Consider the following 12702-nt stretch of genomic DNA (forward strand, 5'->3'; position numbering starts at 1 on the left):
TTATATTCAATTATATAATTTTTTATTATAATAAAAAGGTCTCTCTAATCGTTAGCTTAAATAATATAATAAATCTCTTTTCGTTTTTATTATTTTTGGGGGGGGGGGAATATATTCTTTTATAAAATATGAAAAGCTGTTACTTTTTTTAAATAAATAAAAAATCGTTTCTCGTCTGAGACGGTCGAAAGATATTTTCGCGGTTGCTTTTTCTCGAGGATTAAATAAAATTTTATTGAATATACATATTATATAAACGTTTCTGCTTGCTATACAATATAATAATTTTAATCAACATAATTTTAATTAAAGAAAATAATCGCGTTGCGCTTGTGTACAACGAAATGGTATCTATTTGGAAAGAGTCAGACGTTATTATGTGCAACATGAATGTCGCCTCTTGCGTTTTCTCCTTCTGCGAGAATTCTCTCGGGTATAAAAAATATATCTCCACCCGTCGAAGAACTTCGATTAATCGACTGGCCCAATTAACCCGAGTCGAAGGAAGGCGCGGCAGACACATCATCGCGGCTCCAAAGTCCAGTTGTTTCTCGCAAAGGACTCATTATGTAAGCTAACGACGTAGGAATCTAATTTCTTATAATTGCGCAACCTGATTGGAAGCGTTACCTCGCGTCGCGGTATTCGACGAACTTTCTTTTTCTCCCCCCTAACCGAGAGTTCCTCCCCCTCCTCCTCTTCCTCCCCCCGGGAATCGATGACACCCGGTTCGACGACTACGCGTCGATCGGTGAACTTAATTGCGACAAGAGATCCGGCGAAAAGATCACCGGCCAGTTTGCGAATCGCCGGTCGAGGTTCGTCAATTCGCGCGCGTAAAGCGAGAAGGGGGATACGGGAAAAGGGTGTCAAGGACGAAACACCGGGAATGTCGACGGCGACGACGTTGCGTCGTTCTCTCGATGAGAGCACCGACAGGAGATTATTGTACTCGCTCCGGATTGAAAAATAGTACGTAGTCTCATTGCGCTGAGTCGCATTGTGCAACACTATCAACGGCACGTAACGACCATCCTGTATAAAACGCGCATATTGCATAATGTTAATCGTGCTGCGGCACCGTCGCCGATGATGATATAATAACGCGGGCACGAGCGATATCATCGGCCGTTAGATCTCTCTTTCTCTCTCTCTCTCTCTAGCTCGCTCGTCAAATGCGTTAGCCGGTGCATTCCTCGCGCGCGCGCATGAATACGAATCGAGTAAATGAGCAGGTCAGTCGGTGACATAGAGAGTAATTGTGACAGTGGGCCATGGTTAGATATAATATTCCCCCGTAATAGTCGTCATAAAACCATTGCGGAGAGTGATGACCGAGTTCATTCTATTTGGCAATTTTTAGAAAAAGCGAGAATGAAACTCGAAAACACTCTCTACCTCTCATTGTCAAATTGTTTTGCTATTTTTATAAAAATTGTATTTTACACATTTATATTTGTTATATATAAAAATATAATAATAATAATAATATTTAGTTTTTTCTAATCCATTACGTGTCTTATGATTACACGTTTAAACGATAAAAACCTTATAAATTTATATCTATGATGCTCACCGCATGCTAATCCGTTTCTCTACTAACTTGCAAGTATGAAGAAAAAAGATATCCCGTCACGAAGTGCAGAAATGTCATATTTATGCCACAATTACAGTATAGACGACAATGTGATTTCACAATCGCATACTTTTGTATCATATGAGTAAAACTCGAGTTGCATCGCGTGTAGCGGAGCATCCTTTACACCCTCTGTCATCCCCTTTTCTCCCCCTTTCCGGTCAGATTTCAGAAACCGAAGAAAAAGCGCGAGCGCGATTACCACGGTTTGCCTGTCATGCGCGTAAAGGCGAGGGGAAGGGTAGGAAGGGGAGGGGAGGACTACACCCTACGTCTCGTTGCTATAATGGTCTAGGTAGCTCTAGCGTAGGCTCACCTAGCTCACAACACGCTCTACTATGTAGGTCAGGGCTGGTGCATTCAGCGACGCGCGCTGCTCTTCCTCTATGCACCGTTTGCGTACACACGGATAGCTCACCGCTCGATCTAACGGGTGTCCCCTTTCGTTCCGTCCTCGTCAACTCGATTCCCCGTTTCCTAAGTACTTTGACATCGATCCACAGCTGTCGAATAAACGTAGGCTAATTTTAATGTAGTGTATGTACAACAATACACATATTTCTGACAAAGATAGATTGAACGATATTTTTTTATCACAACAAAGTGTTTCTCCTGAGATTTCAATGAATTGTTAATTTTTCTCATTATTTTCTTTAAATCTTCTTTTAGATAATTTGCAATTTCGCGTCGGCAAAATTTTCGCTTTTCTAATTTCCCCTAATAATTACTGAAAATTCTTCGACAATAGATCGCGAAAATTATCATAACAGTTTTTCGTGGAAAATAGATTTTTTCACGTAAAACAAAACTCCCTCGCGTCACGACTAAAGTTTCCCAACATTGTATTTTCTGTTGAGCCGTCAACACGTAAAATTTCATTTTATAAATGCTTGCGAAATGCTCGCGAGTTTGCATCTAGCGCGAATTCCCACTTGTAATTTTCGGTAAATTAATTCCAGCGTGCCGATTCACTAAAAAATCCCTTCGTAACGAATTCATGCCCGCCGGGGGTGGGTATCGGAAACATGGCTATGTAAAAAACAGATCGCAAATTCATACAGCCCCGCTTCTCTCGCACAGTCAACTGCGTGCTGTTTCGTTTTATATTCCGACGCGCCATTACTTCCCTATCGATCAATCGGCATGTAAAATTTGATGCGAGCTGGAAATTAATTGCGCGGCCGTCGGCTGATTATTTTTCCAGTCGTGATTGCAGCCGCTAGTTGGTAATTAATGCGCCGCTTGTGGGAGATATCGATCGCTCTACAGGGTGTCCCTATCGAGCGACGATAAGCGCCGTTAATTAGCCGCTTCGGCAATAACGATCATGGTATTCGATTGGGTGAAAAGTATCTTACGGGCTCACCGATATCATCGATCGATCTATCGAACGTTTAGCTCGCGATCAGATATACAGGGTGTCCCATAATTCGCGGATCACCCGCCATGTGCAGGTAGAGCGCGAATTATGGGACACCCTGTATATACTCGAATACGCGAATATTTATTCTTACCTGTACGGTTATTATCGCTGTGTCACGTGATGATAATGCACCGTATTGTGCGTGATGCAAATCGCGTGCGTTTCGCCCTCAGGCGACCTAGTGAAAACGAAAGAATCTTGCGCAACGTTTCTCGTATTAACGTGAGAATTTTGTCTTTTCTCCATTCTTTGGAAACTAGAACTGTCAAATCCATTCTATATACAATATTGGCAAAATTTGTGTCGCAAAATTTGCAGATGATTATTCCATGATAATGCAAAATCATTTTCTTTTTAGCGAGAATATAATCGAAAGTCGTCTTTTAGCGCTCTTCTCAATTTTTGATAGTAAATATCTTGGGTAAATATATGTTGATAAATATATCTTATATCGAAAAAAATAAATTAAAATTAATATAAATTATATAAATCAGTTCTAACTTGAGATTTTAAAAAGTAATAAGTGCATTATTCATTTATTTATTTATTTATATTTATGCGTATATTATATTCAAAAAATATATTCTCGGAAAGATTACATTTTCACAGGAATATTTAAGATCTTTTTTTTTCGCGCAATCATTTAATTTCGAGAAATATTAAATTAAATTAATCGGGAATGCTTCCGCGATGACATGCAGCTGTCTTGGAACACCCGGTTTATAGTATATGTATACGCGGTATATTCCGAATATCCCACGTTCCCAAAACGTTTTTACGGCATCCTTCATGCGAGTATCGAATTTCAATGATTCGAGAGGCGTAAAGAGTTCCGCTCAGGCGAACCAAGGCGTGCGTCTCGTTTCTCCAAGTACAAACATAAAGTTTACATTTCAACATTTCCCCTTGTTCCCTCCAGATTATAGAGAGGGTAGAAACCGAAGATTGAGAACCCAAAACTTCAATCATAAATCTCAAACACTAAACCATTAATCGTAATCCCTAAATACGCGTATCTCATTCGACGTGTGATTTGAGTTATCTCAAACTTCGAAGTAAGAAAAAAAAATAGAGATTTTAAAAATACATTTTAAAAGTATATATAATTATTTATCTATACGCGTGTGTATTAGAAAAATGCAACACAATTAAAAGTAAAAGTTTCATTCCAAAATTGAAATTTTACGCAAATAATTTTAAGGATGCATTTTTTCTGTGATCGAATAGAAATAGAATATAGTCTCGAAAAAAAATAATATAAAATAAAGAGTTACTATTATCAATCAGTTTCTTCCTTCGAGAGGAGACTAGGTCGCGTTTTCGCGAATGATAAAAGAGCATGCCAAAAGACCGCGCAAACGGGACACCCGGTAGACGAAGGTAAGCGTCGCCGTGCCAACGTTCCAATAACCACCCGAGAGCGCAAGGACAGTCTACCCTAGTTTTCCTATCGCGACCGCCTATAGCACGTCGTCCTTCAGCCCCTCCGCGCGCGCGCGCGCGCTTGTCACCCTGCCTCTACCTCCGTCGTCCCCGACGTCTCATTCTCTCTCTCTCTCTCTCTCTCTCTCTCTCTTTCTCTCTTCCCCCATCTCGACACCCGCCGCTCCTATTCTCGTGGGCACACTCTCTTCCGGGCCGATCGGCGTGGAAAATGCCGCGGGAAATCGATCCCGGCCGGACGGAGCGGAAATTCGTGAGGCGTGAGACCGCTCACGGGGTAAAAGGGTGGACCGAGAAAAGGGCGAACGAGGGTGATCATCGTCCCTGTTCTTGGTCAAAGACGCAGGAAGAAATTCTTGGTTTCAAGGAGGAGAGAAAAAAAAAGTCGCCGGGTCAGCGTTGCTTTTCCCTCGGCGACTATAATAAAAAAAAAAAAAATCTTCGCGGAAGTTGCAAAGACGATCGGTGATAAGCGGAATAAAGAGGATGCAAAAGATGCGAGGGGACGCGAGAGTCGGAATGCGAGTCGAGAAAAAGCGGCCGCGGAGAATCACGGAGCCGACGAGCTTTTTCGGCGAGCGAAGGGAAAAAAAGAGGAGGCGTGCGGAAAAAAAAAAGAAGAAAGAAGGGCGAATGAGGGCGGCGCGAGGGAAATTAAGCGTGCAAAGAGCCGGCCGCGGGAGGGTCCGCTCAGGATGTAGGTCAGTTTCGCGAGCGCATTCGGGGATAATTTTAAAATCGCACTCTTAAAGAGAGATCCGCGCTCGATATTGACATCCTGTTGACGGCGTACCTCGCTCTCGTGATTCAAAAAAGCTGTGTTTTAGCGGATACGTTACTTTTCACCAGGTTTTGAAGGCTGTGTGCGGTAGTTTTATGTCAAATTATTCAACTATCGCTGTCTGTCAGATTTATACTTATGTACATAATTATCGATGTACAATTCAAGATATAAAGATCTAAACGAATATAATTCTAATTAACAAATAAAATAATACATATGATATTATAGAATATATGTATAAATGTGACAGTATAAATTCTTAATATTCAATTATCAACTGTCCACCTTTCTTTTGTAATCGTTTGTAATCGTTGATTCACAAATCAATCTAGTTATTCGTACTTTATTATTGCACACAAATATAAATATCAATTATCAATATAATAATTTTGGAACACAATCTAATAATTAGCATGCATCTCTGGGAAAATAACTCTCTTTTTGTGCACGATTAGAATATCTTATATTTTATATATGTATATAATCATAAGCAATAAAAAATCTAAAGATAACCGTACTTTTCGCCAAACTAATATATTTAATTTTCAACTAGAAAATGAATTTACTGGCTATTATTATTCTGCGACTTGAAAAAATAAATGTAGAAAAGTACTTGAATAAAGAACGCATTCCTATCTTTTCGTGATATGTTATAGAAACAAGGATCGGAACGTGTCGATTTGTAGAAACTCTGATACTTTAATCGTATCAAAACAAACAATTGATTGGCGAAAAGTGAAATCGAATATTCTCGGCGATATAACGCGCAAACAAGACGGAATCTTTGTCTAGAGATTCGTAGAGCGAACGAAAAGGAATGGGAAAAAGCAAGCTGCTGCTGTTACGAGAGGGTGCGCGCAGACAGGAAGCGAATCCTTCCTTCCTTCCTTCCTTGGCGGACCAATATCCTGAATCACAATGAGCCCGCGCGTTTCTTCGAACCATTAGCTATTTAAATACAAACGCCGACGACCGTTTCGTCATTTGCGGCGTGGATATTCTCCAATAATCATGTTCGTGATGAATATCAGATATCCAACGCGTATCTTCCACTTTTACCACGTTAAATAAATGACGTTATATTTACGTATTTCATCTGTGATATTACACAATTTTTTTACAAATTATCTAGAGCAAATCTGATGATATGGTAACCGAAGAATTAAACAAAATCGTTTTATAAAGGAGGCGACAAACGTGAACGCACGTGTCCCTCGACACATATCGGTTTCGAGACTATCCCAGGTTAACGACATCATCCGGTGCTCTTCAGGGCGTGTCCAGACTCGTTTTCTTTTTTCTCGTACCGTAATACGCCAAGAAAAAAAAAAAAAAAAAAAAAAACAGACGGGACGAAGGCGGCAGGAAAGGAGGAGATGGAGCAACCCCCGTGAGCGCAAGTCGCTGATTAACCCTACGGTCGACAGACGCTACGTTCCCCCCCAAGGAGGTGATCGAAGCGTCTTCATTTCCTGATTAACTCGCCGAGCCGCTCGTACGTTCCGAGAGAGAAGCGCAACCGGAAGTAATCCGTCTTCCTCTCCACGCATTCTCGCGGGATCGAGAGGGAGAGAATAAAGCGGAGAGAAAAGCAACGCGAAAAAAAGAGAGAGAGAAGGAATGCAAATTCGCGCTTAGAATGATTTAAAGTTTAAATATTGGAGTTATTCTTTCGCCTTTCGATTTTTCTTACCCCCCTCCTCTATCCCCCTTCTCTTCTATCCCTCCTTCTACAAACCATTCGTTTTATTCTCCTGCGTCTCTATCGAATCTTCCTTATGATGCTTTTCTTTGTCTCTTATCAGAAAAACAATCAGATTTGCTAGATTTCTAACAATACAATCGTTTATAAAGAATGAAGAAACCAGTGAAACCGATCGATGCTAAGATTGTTTCGATAATCTTGCAAGTCGGTGTTAATGAGCATCCACATGCATAACACGTTGCGCATTACAGCATTAAAATGCAAGACGATGACAGCGAGCGTGAATTATTATGCATTTGTCGGTTTATCGAGGAAAATTTAAAGATCTATTCAAGCGAAATGATTTTTCAGATCTACATGTCTGTTAATACAATACCAATTTTGCAATTATGTTAATGTTGATGCTAATGTGGCGTGACATCATTCACGACATTATAAATATGTATATATCTATAATATATCTATAATGTATATACATCTATTAGTATGTCAAATGTTATAACGAAAATATATGTATGCAATTTTATATATATAGTTGCAAATTAAAATAACAAAGAATTTCAAAAGAAATAAATTATAAGCAATATTTAAATACCTTTTAAAAATTCGAGCTAATAAACGCTGTATTTTAACCAATCAGCCGAAATCGGATGCGATTTTACGACGTTATAATTACATACCGAGCATTTTCGCATAATTTACATTCGGCGACAATTCGTAATTTCACTTTATCTGATTACGTGGCCGACTTATCGCTCGAGAACCTCGCGCTCGACGCAATAAAATAATTTCCATCGTCCTTCTCTCTCTCTCTCTCTCTTTCTCTTTCTCTCTAATCTCTCTTTCTCTGCACGTTGGCACACTTCTTACACGTGCGATAACGATTTTATCTGATAACGCGCTTTACATTTCGGCGAATCGGTACGACGTTTGTTGACCGGAGTTCGCTAACCAGAGCAGGAAGTATGCGATGACTTTCGCGGAAACTGCCGAGACGGCCTCGGACGCATGCGATTAATCTTCCCTTACACTCTCTTTCTTTTTCTCTCTCTAAAGATCAAAATTATACAGAGATAGAGCACGCTACATAATTATCTCATTAGATTATTTCTAGCATATCATCTATTCTAGATTTCCTCCTGAAATCATTATTTTATTCTTTTCTTTTTTTTATCGTATTTTACTTTATCCTGTTCTTGTGTATTTTTGTTAAATCTCTTCTTGCAAGCTTAAACTTTAATTAAAATTATATATAGTATTATATTAAAGAGGTTTTATAAAAATAAACTGAAAGAGAATATATAACACATTATAATGCATAATCAGAAGCGTGGTAACGACTTTGTTCTAAAAATGATTTTGGCTACCAGTGTAACAAATTTATAATCTGTATTGGCTACCTGTGATACATGAAAGCTTAGAAAGAATTCTCGAGAGGAAAAGATGACACACATTATGATCCCAAAAAATTACAATGAATGTCAAACAATGTAGTAGAGAGTGGATAATCGGAAGCGTGACATGACTTTGTGTCGGAAATGATTTTAGCTACCGATGTAAACACAAATTTATAATCTGTACTGGCTACCTGACACGTGAAAGCTACCGAAGCTTTCTACCGAACGAATAGAAGAAAGGGCAGAAAAACAACGGGAATCAAAAAGGCGGCAGAAAAACAGGAGGAAATCTCGAGCTATTACGTTTGTGTGCGCCTGCACTTTGCATCTATCCCCTTTTGTGTCACCTTCTGCCTTCCCCTTGGCTTTCTCCGATGATTTTTTATGCCGGAACAGGGTATAACGAGAGCGAGAAACGATGACGCATTGTTTGTATATTCTCGCTTTTCGTCTGTCGTTCCCGGCAAGGGTTCGACAGGAAAAGGGTTCATTAGGAAAACGGTACTTTTTCTAAAAAGGATCTCCAGCTTTTTTCTCTTCGGCGCTGAACAAAAAAAAAACTACGAGTAATAAAAAGTCACATTTAGATGCAGCGGCAGATCCGGATGCTTTCCTTTCTTTTTTTTTTTTTTCACATACATGCGCGAGCGCGATAAAACGCTACGATTTCCTTGGGTTAACTATTTAAAACTCCGCGAGCTCGATGATGGTCGGATCCATTAATCGCGCTTCTGTAAAACGTTAAGTAGAGCGACTCAACTTGGAGATAATTAAATTGACAAATTTCACCATTTCTCTCCTTTTATCTCCCGTCGGGAAAAGTATTTATTTTTTAAGAAACTTGCAGTGTGCCGCTGGGACAAAAGGTAGGCGTCCGTGTAATGAATCATATAATAGGACTGAATTGACAAAAAGGATAAAGGGTATGTTGAAAAATGAAGTTTTATTTTCCTGTTGTTCAAGGAATTTGCCGTTAACGTACAACAAAATAAAAAGACGATGGAATACCATTTTTGTCATTCTCCGAAAGGGTTAAGAATGTTTCCATTATATTGCTGCATCGTTTCCGCTGAGATTTTTCGTTAAACAAAATAAAATTTTCGTTTCACAAAATTATAAAAATCTCTAAATGAAATTTTAGATGAAGGCGAAGAAACAAATCAATGAAGTTCGAGACGCAATAAAATAATATAAAAATATAACACGAGAAATATAACAAGAAAATAAGATAATACATTAACAAATAAATTTTAAAAATGCAGACAAAGAACAAAATCTTCATCTTCATTTAATTTTACGTAAAGAAAAAGAGATAGAGAGAGAGAGAGAGATTTTACCCTAAAAATATATATAATAATATTATAATTGGAAAGAGAGGGAAAACGTATAATATCTTCTCAACAACTTTATTTAAAAAGGTAGAAATTAATCATTTAACATTAATTTAAGCAAAAAACTTATGTTTGATATATTTAAAACTGTTGAAAACGATTAGATTCTCTTTCCAACTCTTATTATTATTAAAAAAAGCTAACAGGAAGATATAGCAGCATCCAAAAACACGTTTTTGCCATTATTTTTATTTTTCCGAGACTTGTTTGTATATAAAACGACGTCCGGTGTATCCAAGAAACAATGCCGAATCTGGATCGAGAAGACGATAGGGAGTCGAGAGAGAGAGAGACAGAGAGAGAGAGAGAGAGACAGAGAGAGAGAGAGAGATTGAACGAGTCGTACGAGCGATACGCGAGAAGCTTTAATTTCGTTGGGGTTGGGGCAGGTCACAAGGTATTATCTGACCGGGCGCGAGAAAGAGAGAGAGAGAGGAGACGGTCTCACGATGTGATAACGATTGCGGGACCCGATTACACGAAACGGGTCGACGAATATCTCGATCCCGCCGCCGTCGCTTTGCGAAACGACCTTCGACGGCGCGACTTGCGTAATATTTTTATCGGCCAAAATTACGCACTGGCCCGGCGCATATGCGTGCGCACCATATGACATACGCACCGGATCATACACGGTACGAACTGCGTTTCGACGCAAAATACGAGCAGCGTAGGAGTTGCTTTTCAGGCCACAATATATATATAACGGAAAAAGAAGAAAAGGGAATATTTTATTATCCTCTCTAAGCAGCATCCCCTTTGTCGCTCGTTTGTAAATTTTGTCACATTCGAAATTAGCAATTAAAAAAATGTGCGCTAAATTGAGTTGCAATGACACATTAGCCACCTTATCATAAAAATTTCTTTTCACGTCACAATATATATAGCGGAAAGAAGAGGAAAGAAAATATTTTATTATCCTTTCTAAGAAAAGGAGCGTCCGCTTTGTTGCTCGTTCGAATGATCTTCGGTTTGATTTTGTTAGATTCGAAATTAGCAATTAAAAAAATATGCGCTAAACTGAATTGCGATGACACATTAGCCACCTTATCGTAGGAATGACACATTGATAAATGACACATATGACGGTCGTGAATTGCGTATGAATTGTACGGCAACCTGAGAAAATTTTTACCGTTAGATCTCGAAGTAAACAATCAATATATTGCGATTAATATGTATGAAGATATTTGCGTCGATATTAAATGATAATCTTGCGACGATTAATCCTTTTTAATTCAACTCGCCGAGCAAATCAAAATAAAATTTTTTTTCTTAAACGCTATAACATCTTTATGACAATATTTTATCTCGCGCGATTCAAAGTGAACTAGAAAATCTTTTTCTAATATATAAGTTTCAAAATTTTGGCAGCAATGACATCTCCTTTTTTTTTTCGAAAGTTAATCAAATTCATTTATTTGCTCTAGTAAAGAGTACCTAAAAGCGGCAAAATACTAAAGCAACAGGAGCTCGAAAATCTAAAACGACTCTCTCGTCGAAACATGTGATGGAAAATTTCCGGGAACGATAAGGGAGGCGAAACGCGCGTGTCCTTCGAATAACGAGTCTCCAAGACTTACGGTATCGTTTGATGAGGTTCTTCTTGTAGGGTTTGGTGCCGGGCGGCCTGGACCGCGACCTCGCGCCGCCGTTCTTCTGATTGTTGTCGGAGCACGAGTCGTCCGAGTCCTCGGAGCAGGTGCGATCCTCCCGCTCCTGGCCGTACTCGGACGCGGCGGCGAAGCATCCGCGGAGCCTGAGCGCGGCCGCGGCCGCGCGATTACCGTAATCGTCGACGGACAGATCCTTGCGCTCCCGCTGATCCGGCCCGTCGTCCCGATCCTCCCTGGCAAGATCCTCCGCGTAATCGCCGACGCGGACGCTCAGATCCAACGGCTGATCCTCGAGCATGATTCCTCGTGGCACTCGAGGTGTCAACAGACTCGACGCTCTTCCTCTCTTCCTCCCAAATTCCTTCGATAGATCCTCCCTGCGCGCGCACACTACCAGGACACTTGGTACGGCATCTCGTAATCCTTTCACGAACGCGTGTTATGCACTTTCCGAAGCGAATTTTTACGACATTGCACTCGCCGGGGATTTCCCCGTACGGACGGCGCACGACGGACGTGTCCTTGGAATCGTATCTCGAACCTCCTCTTCTCTTCTCGCGAGATGTTCGTCCTCTCCTCGCTTGCTCTCGAGACCGACGAGAGACGCGGACGCGTCTCACTTCCGGCTTAACCGGCAATCGAAGGTCCGATTATCCACGTCGAGCCGAGATAGAACGTAGCTGCGGAAACGAGCGTGTACGATTTCGCGAGGGAGAAAGGACGGAGAAGGATCCTCGAAAACACGGTGCGTGTATACTTTGCTTTTCCGAGATACCGCGCGCGAGATTGCGCGTCCGCGTTTCCGATGACTCAACACCCGTTCACTTATCCGAGCGCTCTCACCTCTCGCGGAACGTTCACTGACGCGGTAAAAGTCAGCCTCGACGATGACAGCCGGAAAAGGCTGACGCGCGCGAAGAAGAGGTTTACGACTCGCTCGATCACTTATTACTCGTCACTATTACTCGAATACGCGAATCGACGAAATATACCACGCGGTATATCCGCAGATATACTCTCTCGCCCTCCGAAGATCTCCGAAAAGGGGAGAGACGAGAAGAATGAAAAAAAAAAAAAACGAAAGAGGAGAGACGGGGGACGCGCGATCGACCTGCCGGAGCGTAACCGCGTTCTCCTGCACCGAGGCTACGGTCGCCGGTGGCACACTGACTGACTCGGAACCGGGGTAGCCCGCTAGTCCAGACTCTCGCGCGCGTTCACTACTTCTTCAGACTCTCACACTCCAACTCCGCGCGCCGGACTCACTCTCGCTCGCGCACGTCGCCGCTCCGCGTCGCGCTCTTCGG

The 12702-nt window shown here is 41.0% G+C and overlaps 1 protein-coding gene across 4 annotated transcripts in view; it reads right to left on the reverse strand.

Annotated features, from left to right (window-relative positions):
• LOC115244525 (ecdysone-induced protein 74EF) overlaps positions 1-12702 on the reverse strand; it is a 150485-nt gene that overhangs the window by 65942 nt on the left and 71841 nt on the right. The window contains exon 1 of one of the 4 annotated variants that reach the window (XM_029822217.1): positions 11363-12612. The exons of the other annotated variants lie outside the window; for them this stretch is intronic. Within the exon in view, the coding sequence (XP_029678077.1) occupies positions 11363-11693 (331 nt within the window). The 5' untranslated portion in view covers positions 11694-12612. Of the gene's footprint in view, positions 1-11362; positions 12613-12702 lie in introns of those variants that run through there. 4 annotated transcript variants of the gene reach the window in all.

This window comes from Formica exsecta, unplaced genomic scaffold (assembly GCF_003651465.1).
Source record: "Formica exsecta isolate Colony F162 unplaced genomic scaffold, ASM365146v1 scaffold82, whole genome shotgun sequence".
NCBI classification, from domain to species: domain Eukaryota; kingdom Metazoa; phylum Arthropoda; class Insecta; order Hymenoptera; family Formicidae; genus Formica; species Formica exsecta.